The sequence below is a fragment of the Gigantopelta aegis genome, chromosome 2, assembly GCF_016097555.1.
Source record: "Gigantopelta aegis isolate Gae_Host chromosome 2, Gae_host_genome, whole genome shotgun sequence".
NCBI lineage: Eukaryota > Metazoa > Mollusca > Gastropoda > Neomphalida > Peltospiridae > Gigantopelta > Gigantopelta aegis.
Window position 1 is genome coordinate 21,495,974 of NC_054700.1, and position 25,087 is coordinate 21,521,060.

General features: G+C 40.0%; 1 protein-coding gene across 1 annotated transcript in view; it reads right to left on the reverse strand.

The window, feature by feature from the left end:
• Nucleotides 1-25,087, reverse strand: part of LOC121377465 — an 89,033-nt gene that overhangs the window by 53,582 nt on the left and 10,364 nt on the right. The window contains exon 2 of the mRNA XM_041505468.1: nucleotides 3,922-3,995. Coding sequence (XP_041361402.1) covers nucleotides 3,922-3,945 — 24 coding nt within the window. The 5' untranslated portion in view covers nucleotides 3,946-3,995. The remainder of the gene's footprint in view (nucleotides 1-3,921; nucleotides 3,996-25,087) is intronic.

A 25,087-nucleotide genomic window follows, 5' to 3' on the forward strand; every position in this document is an offset into this window, starting at 1 on the left:
TTGTGTGTACCTAAAGTATTAATATTAATGAAACCAGTACTAATTTAGAAACGCGCACATCCCCACCAAAAAGACTCATCAACGTCCCCTTGCTCAATACTGTAATAAACTTTCGAAACGAATTAAAAGAGTGTGGAAAGGACATTTTGAGAAATCAACGGTTACGATTACTTGTCAATGATAACAGTAATCGAACCGTGTATGCTTCTTTACTGATAAAATATACTTACAGACCATCACCTCAAAAAAGCAACAACAACAGCAACCTCCCCCCCCCCCCCCCCAAAAAAAAAAAAAAAACCCACCTACAAATCCCATATATAAGAAGTAAAAAAACACCCCAAAATGAAACTAGATAAACACACACACGCGCACACACAAACGCACGTACGCACACACATGCACAGATACACACATACGCACACACGTGCCCGTGCACACACATGCACATACCCAAACGTAAAGTAGTTTGTTTTGTTTAACGACACCACTAGAGTTCATTAATATATAAATCATCATTCGGTAATTTTGACACATAGTCTTAGAGAGGAAACCGGCTATATTTTTCCATTAGTAGTAAGGGATCTTTTATACGCACCATCCTACAGACAGGGAAGCATATACCATGGCTTTTGATATGCCAGTCGTGATACGGACATAAATTAAACAAACGCGTGGTCTGTACTCTGATGCAGGGAATGAAAAGGAAACTACTATCAAACCGGGGTTACGGTTAGGACATTTGTGTGGCAAAAGAGTTACACAAATAAAAATTGTATCTTTGCACCAGACAAGGGTCAAAAGATAATTGTGACAAGATCGTGACTACTCCCATGAACCACACAACCATGCGCTCTCTATGGGAGGACTGCCATTCCTCATGATGATACACCGATCATACTGTCAGTAAGAGTAATATTTCAATGTACTATAGTGGTATCGTTAAATAAAAGCCTTTTTTGAAAGTCATCATTCTGATGATGCAATATCTGTGGCTAGACGATAATTATGACATTGGTTGAAATCGGCATATAATAAGGCATCTCTATGAAGATACCAAAAAGCTGGAGTAGAATGGATATTATTCTACATGAAAGAAAAACAATCAGAAAGCTAGGTATATATTTTGTCAGCCATACAACGCGGTTTGAAGACGAGTGTAGCTTTGAATCTCTGTACATACAGATCGCGGTACGTAACTCATTCTCTACTTTCGGTAATGTTTTTAAAAATGTCTAACCCTTCTGATTAAATCAATAGAAGGTAATATGATATTCTGCTATTATTGAATGCTATAAAATAATCAATATAGCGAAAAGTGAAATTAATCTTTTTAGTCAGATTCCTTTGTTTTGACTTAGCCAGATTAGTCAGCAAATCCTATTTATATGTATAAAGAAACAGATCGACGGTTGTAGAGCACATGTGGTGTCCATTGGGACTCCTGTTTCCCGTGTTTATGTATAATCCTTTAATCTGACATGTCAATGAGAAATCCAGAATTTCACTTATTTTACTCTGTTGTTAAACTTAACGGCCCACTACTGTTTGGTACGTAGGCGGCACTCAGTAGGGTTGAAACAAAACGCACACACAAAAAAAGAGATTAAAAAAGAAGAAAAAACAACAGCACAAAGACCCAAGGTTAATCATTTTGGTCAACGATACAACAAGTGCACTTTGCATAATTAAAGGGACATTTGCTGCAATTTTTAGCGATTGTAATTACATATCAAATGTATTAGTGGCTGTATATTAAACGTGTTTCTGACCGTTCTAATATTTGTACTAGGTTCAATTTCATTTTATTTTCTAAAATACATTTTTTCGTACGTACGAAATTATTTGAAAACAAAATCCAGTTTGGGCTTCTTACAAATATTAAGACGACCACAAACACATTGAATATACAGACACTGATATTCTAAACAAGAAAATATATTTAATATGTAAGTTTGATCGTAGAAATATTTTGTTAGTCGGAAACATCTTACAATGTAGCAAACTCAGGAATGTCCCTTTAAGCATCAGCTATTGGTTGCCAAATATTTGGTAATGAGACACGCGGTCTTCTCAGAAAACCCGTACCATTTTTCCATTAACAGCAAGATATATTTCTCCTACAGACAGGACATTACATACCACAGTATTTGATGCACCAATCGGTTCGCTGAGTTCGGCCCTCCGACCCAAGCCCTTCAGTCAGGCAATCTACTGACTGAGTTATATTTCCGCCCCGATTAGGGTTTAATATTTAACTTAAATGAAGAAAAGCAATTAAGTGTATGCATTATAGAAGACAGAACGGCATACATTTGTACTATAAAACAAAAGTCTAAATTGATTTGTCAATTCATTTGCTGACATAATATTAACAAATATTGTTAGCATGGCTGAATTGGTACACATATGCAAGAAGGACGGACTATTCAAAAGCTAGGCTTGGGCAGTAATTTTACATTTAAGATAAGGTAGTTTGTTTTGTTTGGCTGTTTGTTTGTTTTTAATTTATCATTGCTGATAAGTTGAGTACGTCGTTAAATAAACCATTTCCTTCCTTCCTTCATTGCTGATAAGTTGAGTACGTCGTTAAATAAACCATTTCCTTCCTTCCTTCCTTCATTGCTGATAAGTTGAGTACGTCGTTAAATAAACCATTTCCTTCCTTCCTTCCTTCATTGCTGGTAAGTTGAGTACGTCGTTAAATAAACCATTTCCTTCCTTCCTTCCTTCATTGCTGGTAAGTTGAGTACGTCGTTAAATAAACCATTTCCTTCCTTCCTTCCTTCATTGCTGATAAGTTGAGTACGTCGTTAAATAAACCATTTCCTTCCTTCCTTCCTTTATTGCTGGTAAGTTGAGTACGTCGTTAAATAAACCATTTCCTTCCTTCCTTCCTTCATTGCTGATAAGTTGAGTACGTCGTTAAATAAACCATTTCCTTCCTTCCTTCCTTCATTGCTGATAAGGACATACATATTGTTTCATCATCAACAACACACACGTCATCTAACCATAATGTAATACATGATCAGGCCATATATCTACAAAATGCAGAGTCGAATGGACAGTTGGCAAACTAGTGGATAATTGCACGAATCTGTATCTAGTGCCTCGTCTATAATAGGACAGCCACTCCCGATGAGATCCTTTACTGGAGATGTCTTCCCTCTTGCATTGCCCTAAAGAGGACTGCAACTCGCAGACTAGTGCACTAAATCAAAACTAGCAACGGACAGAGCTCATTAGAATACGTACAGCTGTGATGACGTGCAATCATGAAGCACTATCGACCCAGTGCTGACATCAGGTGTTCGCGAAAAGGCGATTGTACAAACACAGAGACACGCTGTTTACTTATACAACTTTACAAGTCACCCATAGATACATGTACATCACTGTCCTATAAACGTGGGGTTTCTAAAAATGTCTTTTACCCATGTGCATACTTCAATAGCTCATAGCAACTTCAGACACTTCACGTAGCCATACAAACACAGAGAAACGTTGTTTACTTTGTAAAGGTTTAAAATGTCAAAGAACTAAAGAGAACGAAGACTCTATCGGAACTAGATGCAAAGATATCAAAATATCGAGGCGGCCATATTGATGAGGTCATTAGACCATGTTTCCCTACATGTATTCTGTGTAAGTTTTACCCAGGAGGTAGTCATAACCCCAAAAACCCAAATGTTTTTAATGTTCCTTACCCATACAGACTTCAATAGTTCACAGAAACTGCAGAAAATTCACTTACCCATACAAACACAGATAAACGTTTTTTATTTATACAAAGTTACAAGCCACCCATAGATACATCACTATTCTATAAACGTGTTTTGTGGGTTTTTAAAATGTCACTTACCCATACAGACTTCAGTAGCTCATAGCAACTTCAGAAACTTCAGAAAGTTCACTTACCCATACAAACGTCAACATGTGCATAGCTCCCTCGTCATCGGCGCACGCTGTGTTCACTTGTGCGCAGTTTTAACCTACAACAACAATATTTATAACAATAATACTACTACTACTACTAATAATAATAATATTTATTTATTTATTTATTTAATTAATTTCTAAAGTACTGTTTCATTGGTTTATTTATTTAATTATTATTCTTATTATGACAATGGCGATGACGATGGTGATGAGAAAAAAAGGACAGAATGAATGAAAAAATAGAATAAATGCGAATATAAATAACTGACAACCATGAAATAAAATAAAACAATCATGATCCACGTAAGCTCGAGTCACCTCTAGCCCTCCCCTTACTGACAACACATCAACAAGGGGAGGGCTAGAGGTGACTCGAGCTAGCACCATCTGTCGGCTAAACAAAAAACACACCTTAAAAAAACGAAAACAAAGAAAATCAACAACACAAAAGAAACACAAAGAAAAGCATATTAATGTGATAAGCACAACCCTCTGTACATGTATTAAGTTTAAACAGTTAAACCACTGGAGCACGTTGATTAAGTAATCATCGACTATTGCATGTCAGACATTTGGTAATTCTGACTCGTGGTCATTAGAGGAAAGCAAGCACCTCAGAAATTCAACACAAAAGCACAACGGTCTTGTATTGTCTTGTTTGATGACACCACTAGAGCACATTGATTTATTAATCCTCGGCTGTTGGATGTCAAACATTTGGTAACATTGACATATAGTCTCAGAGAGAAAACCCTGTTTCCATTAGTAGCAAGTGTTCTTTTATATGCACCATCCCACAGACAGGATAGCATATACCAAGGCATTTGATATACCAGTCGTGGAATGAGAAATAGCCCAATCAACTCCCCAATGGGGTTCAATCACAAAGCTACCGCGCGTGAAGCGGGCACTTTACTACTGGGCTACGTCCCATCCCGTACAAATTTTAAGTCAAATCAAGATTGATTGCTTGTTGAGGGCTAACGACACATACCATTTCGAAAAGATTTTAAAACTCTTCATTTACTGTTAGGCCTACTTCAAAATTAAGAATATCTGTCTGTCTGTCTGTCTGTCTGTCTGTCTGTCTGTCTGTCTGTCTGTCTGTCTGTCTCTCTCTCTCTCTCTCTCTCTCTCTCTCTCTCTCTCTCTCTCTCTCTCTCTCTCTCTCTCTCTCTCTCTCTCTCTCTCTCTCTCTCTCTCTCTCTCTCTTTGTTAGGGGCGATACGTAGCCCAGTGGTATAGCGCTCGCCTGATGTTCGGCCGGTCTGGGATCCCCGTCGGTGGTCCCATAGGACTCTTATCTCGTTCTAGCCAGTGCACGACGACTGGCATGGCAAAGGTCGTGGTATGTGCTATCTTGTCTATTGTTCCAACCAGTGCACACAACTGGTCAAAGGGATCTTTGATATGCATCATCCCACAGACAGAATAGCACATACCACGACCTTTGACATATCAGTCGCGGTGCACTGGCTGGAATGAGAAATAGCTCAGTGGACCTACCGACGGTGAGCATTCTACCACTGAGCTACTCTTGAAATACCAGTAACAAAAGCACACAAATCATGTGCTGTGAGTCGGCAGACGACAGGACCAACATACAATTGCAATGGTCTGTCATTGTGTGAGGATCACTGTGGATGTCTTTGTTTTTGGTATCGATCCTGTACAGCGTGAGCTACAACAAAACCCCAGACATCGGTCGCGCCCTAGCCATGCTCAAGGCTATCCTTACTCAGTCCGAAATCTGATCTCCCAGTAAAACGTAGACTCCGGGCCTCCGTCCCTATATCCAACCAAAGCCAGCGTTATTGGGTGGCCAGGTGACCTTTCGCGCAGCCAATCAAAACGCCGCTGGCATAATCCCGACACTAGCCGAAACGCATTCGAAATAATTTCTTCGCGACGGTCTATTACTCTATTAGAGGAGACCAGTCCGAAATGTCATTAAAGGGACAGTCCTGAGTTTGATGCTATTGTTAAGATGTCGCGGACTACCAGAGATGTTTCCAGGACTAAATACATTTTCCTGCATAAAATATTCTTGTTTGTATATTTAAATGTGTTTCTGATCATCCCAGTATTGTACTAGCTGAAACGTCATTTTGCTTCCCTATATATATATATAGATATATACTTTTATATATATATTCGAACGTACTAAATTGTTGCCACACCAAATCCAGTTTGGGCTACATACAAATAATAGGACACCAAGAAACACTGACTATACAGACACCTATATTCTAAAGACGAAACAATATTTAGTATGTAATTTTAGTCGATAAAAAATATCTTATTAGTCGGAACATCTTGCAATGGCAACAAACTCTGGAATGTCCCTTTAAAGACTCGGGGTAGTACATACATTGTAGTCTAAAAATAACGACAAGTATTTGAGGATTGAGTGTATAAAAACAAAATAAAAACAACAGCAGCCAAAGACACCCCTCCCCCAACAAAAACAAAACAAACCCCAAACCCCCAAACAAAAAGAAAAAAACAACAAGAAAAAACCCCAAACAAACAAACAACAAGATTAGGGACTAAAGTCTCAGTAAAGAGTATACCTTGCCCTCTTAGTTTACACATGATTCATGAGGAGCGGGACGTAGCCCAGTGGTAAGCGCTCGCTTGATGCGCGGTCGGTTTGGGATCGATTACCGTCGGTGGGCCCATTCGGCTTTTTCTCGTTCCAGCCAGTGCACCACGACTGGTATATCAAAGGCCATGGTATGTGCTATCCTGCCTGTGGGATGGTACATATAAACGATTCCATGCTACCAATGGAAAGATGTAGCGGGTTTTCTCTCTAAGACTATATGTGAGAATTACCAACTGATTGACATCCAATAGCCGATGATTAATAAAGCAATGTGCTCTAGTGGTGTAGTTAACCAAAACAAACTTCTGTTGTTGTTTTTTTTATTCATGAAAATACCTTGACCGAAAAATAGAAAGTCGAATAACCGTTATGACCTATAACTGTGTAAAACAACACGTTATGTTTTATTTTGTCAGCGGTTGGGATCATACAGTTCAATTTAATAAAGTACGTTTGTAGTTGAAACGTATGTGGCACCTATAAGACTAAGTATATGGTACTACCATTTTGTCCGAAACGAGAATGGCTAAAACAACATCATGTTATATCTAAAACAATTTACGAGCGATTCCACTTTATCAGTTAGTCATGTGCAACACGACTGGTATATCAAACTCCGTGGCATGTGATGTCCTGTCTGTGGGATGGTGCATATAAATGGGAAAATGTAGCGGGTTTCCGCTCTAAGAATCTATGTCAAAATTACCGAACGTTTGACATCCAATAGCCGATGATAAATATATCAATGTACTCTAGTGATGTCGTTAAACAAAACAAACACACAGTAATATTGTAGTAGTGTTATAGTAGAATATACATACTGAATGTCACTTTTATGCTTTTGGTCGATGCTATGTATATTATAATAAATAAATACATTGTTGATAGTTTGGTTGAGATACTGCACATACTACATTTAGACACGTTTTAACACTGTCGCGTATGCGATTCCATTTGCTACAGTATTCCATCAGTATAAGGTAGAGCGGTATCTTTTTCTTAGGCCACTAAATTATCCATCCATCCACCCATCCATCCACGTGTCCGATATTATGTCTGTTCTTCATTCCGTCCGTATTGACATACACACATATGAACGTAAGCCTGCATGCACATGTATTTTTGGGGTACATGCAGACAAATACGCATGCACACAGGTACGTGAATATATGTATAATTTATAAACATGAAAGTAAATGACATTACTATTATTTAAAGCTGTAAATGGCACTAGTATTATAAAACCGAATCCTATATAGAAGTAAATGACACTAGTATTATCAAACCGAATCATATATAGAAGTAAATGACTCTAGTATTATCAAACCGAATCATATATACATGTAAATGACACTAGTATTATCAAACCGAATCATAGATAGAAATAAATGACACTAGTATTATCAAACCGAATCATATATACAAGTAAATGACTCTAGTATTATCAAACCGAATCATATATACAAGTAAATGACACTAGTATTATCAAACCGAATCATATATACAAGTAAATGACACTAGTACTATCAAACCGAATCATATATACAAGTAAATGACACTAGTACTATCAAACCGAATCATATATACAAGTAAATGACACTAGTATTATCAAACCGAATCATATATACAAGTAAATGACACTAGTATTATTATACCGAATCATTTTTCTCACAAAACAATTCTATGTTCAGTCGTTCAAGCGACACAAGACACCATAAATAAATCTGAAAAACATCTAATACTTCACGTCGAGTATGAATCTAATCGGATGTTACAGGAATCAACCTTAAATATCGTAGTTCCGCACAAACATTGTCAATACCACTCATGTTTGCACGTCTACGACAAATGTGTTAGTTTCCTAATTAATTAAAGTAGCACGTCGTGAATGAATTATGCTCAACTCGACTCTAAACTGACGGTATGACGTTAACCAATAACCTCTAAACTGACGGTATGACGTTAACCAATAACCTCTAAACTGACGGTATGACGTTAACCAATAACCTCAATGGTGTGAAGCACAACATAGATTCCCTTCATGCTTAAATATCATACAAGTTATTATATAACGGCAGGGTGTGAATTTATTGGTTTGTTTGCAGGTGACCTTTATTATACGTGTGAAATACAATATTATAATTATAACATCCGAGAGCAGGCCTCTCTTGTTGCCGTTTATTCAACCCGTCCCGTTTCAAACTCGGTAATGACTGTCACAAGGTGAATTACCATTATTCAGAGTTATTCAGAACAAAACGAGCCAACAAATATATATCTAGAACGAGAAGACGATAAATAAATGTATGAATCCATTCATGCATGGAAGACGTTTGTTTTGTTTAACGACATCACTAGAGTACATTGATTAATTAATCATCAGCTATTGGATGTCAAGGAATTGGTAATTCATGAGAGGACACCCGCTACAGTTTTCCTAATGCAGAGAATGATCTTTTATATGCACTTTCCCATAGACAGGAAAGCACATACCACGGCCTTTTTTGTCCAGTTGTGGTGCACTGGTTGTAACGAGAAAAAACCCATCAGCTGAATGGATCCACTGAGGTTGTTCGATCCTGCAACGCAAACACCTCAAGCGAGCACTCAATCGACTGAGCTAAATCCCGCCTCTCTCCCCCCCCCCCCCCACCCCACCCATTCATGCATGAATGCATACAAAAGACGTACACAAGCACTAACTTATCTATCCATCTAGCCTGAGTACCCTGACTGTAAGAGAGCTATGATATTAGGACGGGTATGACGCTCTCATTACAGTCAGAGTACTCGGGCTAACACGCAACCAACAATGTATGCACCACGCATAACTGGTACACACACAGATATTAACACACTGGCACTGGGACAAAATCCGTATTCGCCTCAAACATTCTCTCATGAACCTATGGCACTGAATCACCCGCATTTCCCATATGAGTGCGCATGTATATACGCGAGGTGTGTATACGCGCCGCTCTGTATGTATATACGTATGACACGTATGACACGTATGTAAGTATGTGTTTGTGTGAGTGCGCGCGCGAGGGGCGGTCGGTCTGGGGTGGATCCCCGTCGATGGGTCCATTGTGTTATTTCTCGACCCAGCCAGTGCACCACGACTGGTATATCAATGGTTGTGATATGTGCTATCCTGTCTGTGGGATGGTGCATATAAAAGATGCCTTGCAACTAATGAAAAAAAAGGTAGCGGGTTAAAAGTAAAGTTTGTTTTATTTAACGACGCCACTAGAGCACATTGATTTTTTATCTTATCATCGGCCATTGGACGTCAAACATATGGTCATTCTGACTCTGTTTTTAGAGTAAACCCGCTGTCGCCACATAGGCTACTCTTTTACGACAGGCAGCAAGGGATCTTTTATTTGCGCTTCCCACAGGCAGGATAGCACAAACCATGGCCTTTGTTGAACCAGTTATGGATCACTAGTCGGTGCAAGTGGTTTACACCTACCCATTGAGCCTTGCCATGCCTCGACTGGGATCCGAACCCAGTACCTACCAGCCTGTAGACCGATGGCCTAACCACAACGCTACCGAGGCCGGTGTGGGTTAAAAATTCCTCTCTAAGACGTTATGTAAAAATTACCAAATGTTTGACATCCAACAGCCGATGGTTAATAAATCAATGTGCTCTAGTGTTGTCGTTAAACAAAACAAAGTTTAAGATTTGTGTTTTCGCGCGCATAGCGGTGCAAGCCTACGACCTAACTGACCTCGGTCAATCTCTCAAACCATTCAACTACCTGTCGTTACCACTGCGGGATAACAAGGTAGCTACCCGTCTGGACTATTTTGGATGGATCCTATTTTAGACTTCTTTTTTGTCTTTCTATAAGACGAAAGCACATAAACCCTCCTGTTGGAAGAAGTCAAGTAAAAGAACGTATCGGTAAATCATTTCAACATGAGATATTGCTGCGCTACAATCAGGCTTAATAACCGCTTGCTATTGTTGGCTGTGCGTGACTGAGTTCAACAACAGCGACACGTGGCCGGTCGTCATTCACAAGCGGCGGCCGTCCTCAAAGAACGGAGCGGGGGAACGACACGGAACCTCCCACGTGCTCCATCAATAAAACATTGCTTCGCGAGCCCGGAATAGCGACACGCTTGTTTATTCTGCACGTTTCAAATGTAAGATCTCTTTGAAGGTAACGTTATATGTGTCCAAACACAACAGATGCAAACACGTGGTGATTTATACTCTCAAAAACGCCGACGACAGCGCTGAGACTAAATTTTTTTGGTCTTTTCCTTTTGTGTTGTGTGTTTTCCTCCATCTCGTGTGACCAACGTCCGAACGAGAGAGCCAAAATTAAAACTATTGTTGCTGCACCATATGTTCTTTTTTTTCTTTTTCTTTTTTTAGTAGCATTGTTCTGATTTTGATTTGTCATATGTCAAATGTGACGTCATGATGCGTGGGAGGTTGTTTTGCCGTCGGTGACCATCATAAATAAAAACAAATGAACTAAACAGTTCAATTATAATATGTATAGGAATTGGCCGTGCATGGCGATGTCACGAACGACACGGTCTTGAAAACAAAACCCCCACTTTTTTCATTGTAAAATAAAAATATATATTACAGTGTATATGCAACATTATACTGACTCAATGAATGGGAATACAATGGAAGTAGGTGTGTTATGTATTTGTTGTGAATTGATAAAATGTGTTTATTTCCATAGTTGTTTTTTCTCATTACGGTTGCCTGTGTTCTTGTCATGAATAAATATCGTACTGTTAGTGTCATTACTAGGCAACGAATGTAACATTCTCTATGCTGAACCATTAGTAATATACTGTGGTTGGACGTGGTTCAGTAGTAGAGCGCTCGCTTTAGGTGCGATGGATAGTACAGACAGGATAACACATACCACGGTCTTTGATATACCAGTTGAGGTGCATTGGCTCGAACGAGAAATAGCCCAATGAGCCCACCGACGGGGATCGATCCCAGACCGACCGCGCATCGAGAGAGCGCTTTACCATCTCCCGCCCATATTCCAATTTGGTTGACAAAAATTCGGAAATATATCCGCTCAACTAGTCTGCTGTTTGACTGTGATTATTTCGTGACAGTTTTGAAGTGGCAACTATTAGACTACATTTGACAGAGTAGAGCATGTAGGTTGCAAACATGTGTAACTTGTTGATATTGAAGACTTTTTTTGTGGTAATTCCGGCCCATGCAAAACTATTGCTTTTTGTGTAAATTGGGTGTACTCCGGCCAGGTTTAGTGGGTGTGTGTTTGCTTAACCCAACATCCTGAGAGAAAGACCTGGACAACAGAGGTTGTCCTTTTCAGCGTATGTTGCCCTAAGGCAGGCAAAGTGCATACAAAAATCCATGGGCCTAATGGTGTTAATAAAAATACTATAGCCACTAACGCTATATAGAAACATATAGCGTGAAAAAACAAAACAATTGTGATATGTGGCCATCTAAGCATAAAATTCACTAACCGTAGTTCTCGGCTTGAGTACCTTTTTCTGTTTCTTGTAAATATTTTGTTCTACTACAAACAGCATTTCGACCATTGGGATTTGCCGACATTGACAATTTAAGAAAGGCGATGCAACTAATAACTTAGTACGAACAGTGCCTTTAAGGACTAATATTAGAAGGATGCAAACGCGGCAGTACCGTGGACTGTTAGTAGTTATTTCAAAACCAATGATTATGGCCCGTGCAAAGATTGAAACAAATTTCCGTGATCAATTACAGATCTCTGCTTTGATGTGCAAACAGAAAATGTGCAAATGGAAGGGCCCGAGGGTTATAGAAAAAGGCGTGAACGTTTTGTGAGTCAGCTTTCTCAAATTAGCTCGCAACATTTTAACGTTCATCTTGCACGTTTTTGGAGCCTAAAATGTAGAGGAATAGGGAGTCAATCTCAGACATATATCGGGTGGCCCCGACCCGAAAACAACGATATCCCTACTGAATATGGAATTGGGCGGGGTGTAGCCCAGTCGTACAGCGCTCGACTGATGCGCGGTTGGTTTAAGATCGATTACCGTTGGTGCGCCCATTGAGCTATTTCTCGTTCCAGCCAATACACAACGACTAGTATGTCAAATGCCCTGGTATGCGCTATCCTGTATGTGAGATGGTACATATAAAAAATCCCTTACTACTAATAGAAACATGTAGCAGGTTTCCTCTGAAGACTACGAGTCATAATTACCAAATGTGTGACATCCAGTGGGTGATGATTAATTAATCAACGTGCTCTATTGGTGTCGTTAAACACAACAAACCGTAACGTTTTCTTTTGGGCCTAGCATAGCGCAATAGGGCGTCAATCTCAGACATATATCGGGTGGCCAACACCCCACCCCTATGGGATGGTGCATACACAAGATCACTTACTACTAATGGTGAAATATAGCGGGTTTCCTCTCAAAAATTATATGTAAAAATTACTAAATATTTTCCATCCAATGTGTTCAAGTGGTGTCGTTAAACAAACACTTAACAAATGAACGGTAAACTTCAGGTAGAGAGATACAAAGCGCGCTCTACAATTTCATTGCTAATGGGCAAGCAATGTGGGGAATAAGTTAATATTGTATGCTAAAATATTGGCTGGTAGGTACAGAGTTCGCATCCCAATACCCGATCTAACTCTTACCTTGATCTTTCTTTGACCTTTAATGGTGTCTGTACACAGCTAAACCGGATGTTAAGATTATGACATATAATAGTGACTGTACACCGCTAAACTGGATGTTATGGTTATGACCTACAATGGTGACTACACCGCTAAACCGGATGTTATGATTATGACCTACACTGGTGACTGTACACCGCTAAACCGGATGTTATGGTTATGACCTACAATGGTGACTGTACGCCGCTAAACCGGATGTTATGATTATGACCTACAATGGTGTTTGTACACCGCTAAACCGGATGTTATGATTGACCTACAATGGTGACTGTACACAGCTAAACTGGATGTTATGGTTAAGACCTACAATGGTGACTGTACACCGCTAAACCGGATGTTATGATTATCTCATACAATGGTGACTGTACACCGCTAAACCGGATGTTATGGTTATGACCTACAATGGTGACTAGACCGCTAAACCAGATGTTATGATTATGACCTACAATGGTGACTGTACACCGCTAAACTGGATGTTATGATTATGACCTACAATGGTGACTGTAGATTGCTAAACTGGATGTTATGATTATTAGCTACAATGGTGACTGTACACCGCTAAACCGGATGTTATGATTATGACCTACAATGGTGACTGTAGACCGCTAAACCGGATGTTATGATTATGACCTACAATGGTGACTGTAGACCGCTAAACCGGATGTTATGATTATGACCTACAATGGTGACTGTAGACTGCTAAACTGGATGTTATGATTATTAGCTACAATGGTGACTGTACACCGCTAAACCGGATGTTATGATTATGACCTACAATGGTGACTGTAGACCGCTAAACCGGATGTTATGATTATGACCTACAATGGTGACTGTAGACCGCTAAACCGGATGTTATGATTATGACCTACAATGGTGACTGTACACTGCTAAACTGGATGTTATGATTATTAGCTGCAATGGTGACTGTACACCGCTAAACTGGATGTTATGATTATTAGCTACTGCTGTGAAAGAAACATCAAAGCGTTTTCTTCTTTCTTTTTTTTAATTATTATTCATGAGGTCATTCTTGGAATTTATGTTTTAATAAACAGAAGCCAACTTCAAAAGAAGTCCACACGTTAAAGCATCTCCATTGAGAAAAATACCCAAGGTGGTACTAAATAATTAAATTATTAATATAAGCGCAAAAATTAAAGGAATCCAGTATCATGTAAAGGCGTGTTTATTTCAAACAGAATATGTAATTTGAGTGAGTATAGTTCTGTGTGAGTATAGTTTTTGTTTTGGACACTACATGCATGACACTTGCTGGGTCGAGTTTCCACCTGCTTTATTTTGTTTTTATGTGAGAGGAAGGATGGGACGTTCTATGTGTTAAAAACGTTTCAATTTCGAAATTTCCAAAGAATAAATCTTTTTTTAAATACTGAGTCTAAATTATACATTTGACGTCAGATTTATATATATTGGACTATTTCAGAATTGCCGACTGAATGGTCTTTTAAGTAGTGTTTAAAGTTGTTTTTAGCGACACCGCTAGAGCACACTGATTTATTAATCATCGGATGTCAAACATTTGGTAATTTCGACATATAGTCTTAGAGAGAAAACCCACTACATTTTTCTATTAGTAGCAAGGGATATTTTATATACACCATCCAACAGACAGGATAGCATATACCACGACCTTTGAAATACCAGTCGTGGTCACTGGATGGAGCAAGAAATAGCCCAATGTGCCCACCGACGGGGATCGATCCCAGCTTTAAGTACTGTGTCTAAATTGCATATTTTACGCAGTTATTGTGGAGTTCACACATGACGTTAGACATATTATATTGGTGACTATAATATATAGGTTCCAACAGACCAAATCAATTCCTTTTGCTAATAATGTTAACAAAACTGACAAAATCAGCGTATCAACATACCCGGGCAGCACACCACTAGTCCGAATTGTTCACTCTATGATACAAGTATGGAATCTGGCACAGAGTTATAATGTCCCATAACCGGATTTGAACTGTTACGAATTTTCAGTGTGTTACATCTCTGCTAATAATATAGATACAAACTTAATTGTGGTGTATGCACCTATGTTTTCAGGGCCAAGGAATGGCTGCAATTTTTACATTAAATTGGATAATATTCTTCATATCAGGGCGCGAAATGATGTTTCATGGCCAAACAATCTAATGATAACAATGTTATGTAGTTCGTCCACATCAAAGGACAGTATATTATACAGATAGGCACTATTGGCTCTGCATTTGTGCTATATTTCTTAGGAACAGACGAGCTGTTGCCTGAACTTGAAAACAGACTACGTATAGGTACTAAATATGTTACAAAGTTTGTTTTATTTAACGACACCACTAGAGCACATTGATTTATTAAGAGGACAAATTTGAATTACACAGCACTTTGCAAGTATGGTGGATGTGAATGAACATTACATGTATTTGCCAATGTCACCATACATCCAGTCCAATCCGGTAGTCAAAAGTCTTTGGAGTACATATACATTGTATAAGTTGAATAATTGTATCACGTATTTTCTTTGAATAAACTTCACAGTTTTAAACATAATTCTATGAACAAATTACCATCTGTTTTTCTCAAATGTGTTGCCGAAGAATAAGTTGTATTTTTTTGGCATAATAAATGGTAATTATCATTTCTAGTTGATTTTGTTTTCCTCTTTAAATGGTGTGTGCACAATGACAAATAGCATTAACATTGCCTAAATAACATAAAAAGCACAAACTACATGCAGACTATTCTTATTTTTGAATTCTTTGGCCATGAAAACACAGGTATAAACACAAAAGTTAAATCTATTTGATTATTGCAAGCCGAGATATTAAAAAAAAAATCAATAAATGTTAACGTAAATGGTGGCCATATTTAAAACAAAATGGCCGACACAATATAATTTTACAGTTTTTGTCCTAATTGGATTCCTTGGCGTTGAAAACATAGATTTAGACACAAATACCAAGTTCCTAGCTTTATTATTAGCCGAGATATACGACATTGAAAATTCGGTTGTCGTCCATTTTGAAGAAAACAAATGGCCGCCACAGCCGCAACGGGCTATATTATACTGCACAAAAAAAACGTAATAACAAATAAAAAGTGTGTTTATTTAATGGCAATGGATAATAGTATTTTAACAAATGATCAATGTCACATATTACAAATTAGTGCCGCAGCTGGGTGTTTTCGCCGTAAATATTGGACAGTGCATAACGAACTTTGTCATAGAACTTTCTTGTTTGATATAATGCAGCCTGTAATATATACAAACTCTACTGTCAATTTGTTGTTATAACGACACCACTAGAGCACATTGATTAATTAATCATCGGCTATTGGATGGCACACATTTGGTAATTCTGACAAGTAGTCATCAGAGGAAACCCACTACATGTTTTCCATTAACAGCAAGGTATCTTTTATATGCACCATCCCACAGACAGGAAAACACATACCACGGCCTTTGACCAGTTGTGGTGCACTGGTTGGAACGAGAAAACCCCCAATCAGTTGAATGGATCCACCGAGATGGTTCGATCCTGCGACGCCAGCACCTCAGGCTGAGCTAACTCACGCACCCCCCCCCCCCCCCTATTTGGTAAAATGCAACCTATAATATATACAAACTCTGCTGTCAAGGGAAGCAACTCAACATGCCTACGCGAAACTCCGAATATACCCACTTGCTAGATAGAACATCCTAATGACTCTGTTATTGTTGGTTTTGTTTGTTTGTTTGGTTTTACTTGCTCATCTATTTTATTTTATTTCCATACACACAACCTGATAACAAGTAAATCAACAATGCGCAATATATTTTCGAAAAACAACGAAATAAGCACTCGAGTGCATCACACAAAGTGACTACGGTTCTATTTTGGCGACGCCCAAAACCTTTTTTGTCGTCGATAGGTGCCCACCTCGGACGCAACATCAGTCCGCAAACAAGTTCGCAAGGACATCAATGGCCTCTGGTATAAAATGACGTCCGGTTAGAACAAGGTTTTTTTCCTTTGATTGATACAACGAGAATGCAATATGAGCCCGCGGCTACCATATTCTTCAGTATTTCAGAACTGAATGTATGTTCTACACTGCCTTAGTGTTCTGAAAACGTCTATCTGCGTGTTGACATTAAATGCACCCGCAGGACATGCACTTTTGTTTATGTGTGTTTATGTGCGTGGTGTACATATATGCGTGAGTGCGGTGACTGACTCATCTACTGTATGGTTGATTCATCATGGGTGGGGTGGGAGGGGGGTGGGGTTAGCCTGAGGAGCTAGCGACGCAGAATCAAACAACCTCGGGGGATCCATTCAACTGATTGTGGGTTTTTTTTTCGTTCCAACCAATGCACCACAATTGGTCAAAGGCCGTGGGACATGCTTTCCTGTCTGTGGGATGGTGCATATAAAATATCCCTTGCTACTAATGGAAAAATGTAGCGGGTTTCCTCTCTAAGTCTATATGTCGAAATTACCATGTTTGACATCCAATAGCCGATGATTAAAAATCAATGTGCTCTAGTGGTGTCGTTAAACAAAACAAACCCTAACTTTGATTCATCATCGACAGATCACAGCCGTCGGAAGCGGGTTGGGGACAGCGAAGCTCTGCTTGACAAATCAACTGATGATGCATTTCCCCAAGATGAAAATCCAGTATAACAATATAACATTTATACACACATAAGCATTCAAGACATCGTGGAATGGGGCAACATGATTGCATAAAAGATGTTTAATTGAGGGGAAAAAACCGTGACAATAAAGGAATGGAATGGATGAATGAAAAACAAATCTTTATCTCGTCGTAACATATGGAGACCAAAAACACCTCCCCGAACGAATACGTCAGGAGTCTATCGTCCGTAGTGTAGTGATTAAAGTTTTTTGTGTTTATCGACACCACATTGATGTGTTAATCATCGGCTATTGGATGTCAAATATTTGGTAATTCTTACATATATAGTCTTAGAGAAGAAACCTGCCACAGTTTTCCTTTATTCGCAAGGGGTCCTTTATATGAACCATCTCACCTACATGACAGCACATACCACGGCCTTCAACTTTGCTATAACAGTCGTGGTGCACTGGCTGGAACAAGAAATAGCCCAATGGACCACAAAACGGGGATCGATCCTAGACCGACTGCTCATCAGGCGAGTGCTTTGTCACGGGGCCGTCTCCCGCCCCCTGCTAAAAGATGACTAAGCGCAACTGTGCCTTTTGAGTAGAAACAACTCCCTGCTGCGAGTCAAAACAAAATGAAATGAAATACGATATCAGCAGCGTCATCATCCGGGAATTATTCCTGACACAATTTCTGTATTGGTCCAGCAGCCGTCGTAATGATGCAGGCAGTCACAAGATTGACACGTCCGGTTTTGTTCGTTTTTTTTTTTTTTTTTTTTTTTTTTTTTTTTTTTTTTTAAACCGTTCTGCTCCATCACAGAACATGTAGCTGAATTTTTCATGATTCTATCACGTTACATTTCTCGGTGGACTATTTTATACAGATTATGTGCATGCAAACAAACAGTGTGTAGGTGTCGCTCGGAACAACGGTGTCGTAAAACATAGACCACGACGATTAAACACGAATCCCATGGTACCTGCATGCTAGAGGATCTGCAGTGCAATATTAAAGGGCGTTTTGTTAATGACATTCCAAGCATATTCTTCAATGCGGCTATTATCTGAATATAACATAATACACATACATATATATTATTGTAACTTAGAAACAAATTAATTTGTTGCTGCCTCACCGCAGGTACTCAATGTAGATAAATGGAAAGTATGATTCATATACACATCCAGAAAGACAGATAGCACAAGCTGCGGTTTTTAATAGTCCGGTGGGTGGAATGCGTAATTTCAAATGGGAATTGCTACTGAGGTGACTCAGTCCTTCGATCCATCGCACTTTTAGCGTACATGCTACCCTATTTCCCACCCCCACCCCAGTTGATGGGAGATCAAAATATTAATTTTATTTTAAAAAAATTCATTTTGACCGGTATCTGGAAAATTGACCAAAATGTAGGTTATGATTCTTTATATTTGAAAACTGCTTTAGTGCGACCAGAATTGATTATAAACATCCTATGATTGCATTATAAAAAATAAAAAAACACGCACACGCACACACACACACGTACACGCAGACACACACGTACACGCAGACACACACACACGTACACGCACACACACACACAGGTACACTCACACACACACGTACATGCAGACACACACAAGTACATGCACACACACACAGTCACACACATACACAGACACATACACGTACATACACGCAGATACACACACCTTTCAATTGTTAACGAATCTTGCTGTTTAGTATACACATCTGGCCGTTTTGTTATTTGTTGAAAGAAAGGCATCAGATCCACAAATCTGAAACTCAAAAGCATTACCACATTAAAATTAGTATCTCTGCACACCACGGCCCACACGATGGTGTGACGGAGTCGTGGCTGTTCCCATGTATCAATGTCTGGAGGATGATGTCACTGTATTCACGGCTCTATCTGTGCACAAAACAGAATCCAAAGGATGTTTTGATACAGTCGACACTGATTCCACGAATCACTGCCTGGAGAAGGCCATGTTTATCGAGACTCTCCTTTTGACACCCAATGGCCGATGTGTATTTTTGTGCTGGGGTGTTGTTAAACATTCATCCAGTCATTCATTCATTCTCTTTCTGATGCCAGACAACGGTGAACGTTAACGTGAAGTGCGTATAATACATGGTGGGATTCATTTCATTGATGTCATTTCAATTTATTTTCGTGCTTATATCCAATTAAGGTTCAAGCACACCTGCCCATTGAGTCGTTAAAACTTGCTCTGGGTGGGAACCAGTACCGGAATGCGAACCCAGAACCTACAATAGCTTAATCACGACAGCACCGAGGCCGATGGGAAACAATAAAGAGCTCTTATTGTTGAATGCTCACCTGTTCTAGGCTAGGTAAAAACGGGTATCAAAGCCCCTTTCTTTCAAAATTGAAAGGTGTTATCTACTGGCGACATTGATGCTTTGCGATCATACCAACAACCCATGTCTCGTTTTGCATCATGACGTAACAGGTTCGCAACATGCAATGGTAGACATTATGATTATGATTACTTTACCAGCAAATTCCCCAGATTTGACTCCACTCGAATAAACGCATCCATGACATAATATCCTTGTCCCACTGTCAGCTAGAGGTCACAACATCATCTGGACAACATAGATAATTTGGCAGAATAATTAACCAAATACGGCCCTCATTTCGGTTACAAGCATTTTATATGTGTCGAGACATCTTTGAAAGCATTGTGTACAGATTGGGCCCAGTGTCGTTATCGCTGATAATACCGACCATCCTGCACCCCATAAATACAAGCACAATGGCAGTTATGATTATCTCTATTGCCAATCCTAGCTATCGGATCGAGTTACTGTGTGTGGAATACCAGACTGCCGAAACGTCACCATATAGTCGCATGCGAAAGAGCGCAAACATATCATTATTGTCCAGTAATGCAATATAAAGACATCAATGTATGGGTAAACGTATCATTATAGCATGTAGCAAAACCTCGACACATACGTCGCGGACCTTCGTTTGATTCAACGATTCATCTTCACCACATACAGACCTGAGCGACAAAACAAAAAAATTGACAATCAAAATAGCATCTATGCAAAAGACGTAAGGTTGTGGCTTGTAAGATGGATCGCTATCAGTATTATTATTTTTTCTGTCTATAGTAGAACTGCACCCCTAAACACCAGTTTCACAAAACTATACCAGTACAAGGCTGAGATCGGTGGATTTATACATACAAAGGTGTAATGTATTAGGTACAATTATATAGGTGTAATGTATTAGGTACATGTATATAGGTGTAATGTATTAGGTACATGTATATAGGTGTAATGTATTAGGTACATGTATATAGGTGTAATGTATTAGGTACATGTATATAGGTGTAATGTATTAGGTACATGTATATAGGTGTAATGTATTAGGTACATGTATATAGGTGTAATGTATTAGATGTTAAAGTAATCGCAAAACAATACCCTATATGTGTCCATCAGCGATGTATGCTTGACTGTAGTTTATGTTGTTTATATTTAGTTTAGCATTCCCAAAAGTATAGATAAATATATATGAGTTTATAGTGTCTTTATTTTACCTCTCAGATAATTTACGCCATGCTCGATACACCCAATTTAAATCAACGCAATCATTCTGACAGAGGCGTTTCATTGGGGTTGGCACATTGAAGGACTCCGGAAAACGTTGAACAAACTTTATGATAGACATTTACAAATCGTTTCATTATACGGTGCATCACTGACTGAAGTTGTGTGCAGTCACCGAATTTGAAACAAATAATTTTGGCAAACACAACAGATTCGACACACGAAAACCTCCTGACGAATGCCTGTGGTGAGAGTGGATACGCATGGGCGTACAGGCTGCCATAGTTATAGGGGGTGGGGGTGGAGGGTGTTGGTAGGCTGGTTTTTGCCCGAATTAAACGAAAATGCCCGAATCTGAATAACAACATTTATTCGTATTTGCATTTCTACCAAACAGCTATATATAGGGGTGCAAACGAATCACTGTGCATTTTTACATGGATTACAACTAATTTTGAGGGTAGAATGATGGAAAGACATGGTAAAAAAGTCTCAGGGTAGGATATTTTGCCCGAATATTTCTATAATGTTTTTCAGAATATCTCTATCATATTTGCCCAAATTTGAGGTATTTCTCGAGCATTAATGGTGGGGTGCGGGGTTGGGTGGGTGCAGTTGACCCCCCTACCCTCTTCTCGTAAGCTTATGTGGATACGATCCACTGTCAGGTGCACTTTACCAACCAGAGTTTTCAGTGAGTCATGGATGTATGCAATCACAACCTTGTCAAATCGTTTTCTTTTTCTTTCTTTTAAATGCGTCCTTGACACGCGCTAATTGCTTTGACCTTTAGATTGCTATTATTATTTCGTTTTAATGATGGAAGTAATATACCTTCGTGTAGTTAAACGCGTCTGGTCTGGTAAAATAATCACTATCCCATGCTACTCTTTAATGGATACTAGATATTATTGGATAACACCGCACCAATTTATCTGTTTGTCACGTGGCCAAAACAGCGTGGGCGTATTATGCCGTAATGTAACGTGATCACACCCATTGTTTTCGTTAGATCCGATAATGCAGTGTTGACCTTTTGTTTACTCTTCAGTCCTGTTTTGAAGCAAACGTTAAATCTAAAGTTTGTTTTGTTTAACGAAACCACTGGAGCACATTGATTTATTAATCATCGGCTATTGGATATTCAAATCATTTTGATAATTTTCAGCTACGGTGACATTGGTCTTTGGTGTGTGGGTAATATTTGACATGCTTTTCATCAGGAGACTGTTCAAGCACGCCTGTCGAGGGCACAACCAGAGAGATCTGTCCACGCCAAAGATTAAAGAGTTGAGGCAGACGAAGGCGGAAGTCGCCAGGACCGGAATCGGGGAGGGGAGGGTAACAGAAGCCTAAAGCCAAACTGCGGTGAACGTTCATTCCTAGCCTGCACCCGACCCTTCAGCCCGGACACCACCTGAGGACCAAAGTTTGTTTTGTTTAACAACACCACTAGAGCACATTGATTAATTAATCATCGGCTGTTGGATGTCAGCCATTTGGAAATTCTAACATATAGGGCCTAGTCTTAAGAGAGGAAATCTGCTACATTTTTTAATGAGTAGCAAAGGATATTTTATATTCACTACCCCGCCGACAGGATACTACTTATCATGGCCTTTGATATACCAGGCGTGGTGCACTGGCTCTAACGAGAAATAGCCCAATGGGCCCACAGACGGGAGTCGTTCCTATACTGACCACACATCAGGAGAGCACTTTATAACTGGGCTACGTCCCACCCTCTGGTCACAATACAATTTATATAATTATGTAAAACCATTTCTTTTGCCAACTTTATCGTTTGTACCGGCCTCGGTGGCGTCGTGGTAGGCCATCGGTCTACAGGCTGGTAGGTACTGGGTTCGGATCCCAGTCGAGGCATGGGATTTTTAATCCAGATGCCGACTCCAAACCCTGAGTGAGTGCTCCGCAAGGCTCAATGGGTAGGTGTAAACCATTTGCACCGACCAGTGATCCATAACTGGTTCAACAAAGGCCATGGTCTGTGCTATCCTGCCTGTGGGAAGCGCAAATAAAAGATCCCTTGCTGCTAATCGGAAGAGTAGCTCATGTAGTGGCGACAGCAGGTTTCCTCTCAAAATCTGTGTGGTCCTTGACCATATGTCTGACGCCATATAACCGTAAATAAAATGTGTTTAGTGCGTCGTTAAATAAAATATTTCTTTCTTTCTTTATCGTGTGTCGTCGGCTTCAGATGATTACGCTCCACCAAAAGGTGGGCCACAGTCAGTGTACACTGACAAGGGTCCTTCTTAAAAATGCGTCAGATATGTATGGCCATGCGGGCACAACACAAAAACTACTTCAAACTTCCTGCACCGCCCGTAGGAGGACTGCCACTCTCCCAGGACTGGCTTTACCAAATAAAGTTTGTTCGCAACAGCACCGACTCAATCATCTTGCCAAACAGAAAAGCTATATATTGGTTAATATATATATATACTGACACACAATGAAAAGGCAAAAACACCTTTTGATTGCAAATAACAACAAACTATTAATGAATTGATGGATAATGTAATGACATTAATGACTGGTATTCATGAGATACATTCACATGGAAACATGGCCAGCTATCATCAGTAATCGAGTTGCATTCGTAATCGAAAAGTTCAACCCCCCCCCCCCCCCCCCCCCCCCCCCCATATCAAGGTCAGTATCTGGTGTGTCCACCATTGGCCCGTGAGCATGCGTGAAGACGACGGGGAAAGGATTGGCACAAACATCTCAAATAAGCCACAGGAATGTTCTTCCACTCCTCCTGCAACGCCTGTGCAAGCTCAGCGACGTTACGCGGTGGTAGCTGGCGATGACGTACACGACGTCCTAACTCATTTCGCATGTGTTCAATTGGGTTCAAAGCCGGTGAAGCGGCGAGCTAGTTCATAACGGTGATACCGGCTTGTTGCAGGAATGCCTGGGTAATTCTTGCAATATGTGGACGGGCATTGTCTTGTTGAAACAGAAGGGGACCTTCTGGACTTCGGTGACGGCGCAAAAGTGGCTGGAGAACTGGTCTTAGAATAACGTCAACATAACGCTGGGCTGTAAGGGCATCGTGGACAATGATGAGATCACTCCTGAAATCACAGTTGATTGCTCCCCCCTCCCCCTCCCATACCATCAGACAACCGCCGCCAAACCGATCACGTTCCCTCACACATCCGTCAGCGTACCGTTCATGGAGTCTCCTGTACACACGTGCTCTTCCATCGGCAAAGGAGACAGAGAAACGGGACTCATCTGAGAAAACAATGCTCCGGTAAAAGGCTGGTGGATGATTACCATTCTGGAGAGCAAACTGTAGTCTCGCAGCACGATGTCGTGGTGTCATGATGTTACCGTTGTACGGGCGTCTGCATCTGAGTCGACGGATGGCCGTCATCGGATGGATAGGCCTTCCATGACGTCCTATCGTGTTGCTTGCTGTCATCGTCGCAGTTCTGAACCGGTCACGGAGGTGGTGTCGTCGAATCTGCCGATCTTGGCGTGGGGTTGTAACGGGACGTTGACCAGGTCGAGGTCGATCACGGACACTCCCAGTCTGTTGAAGACGTTCAACAAGTCGTCCAATAGT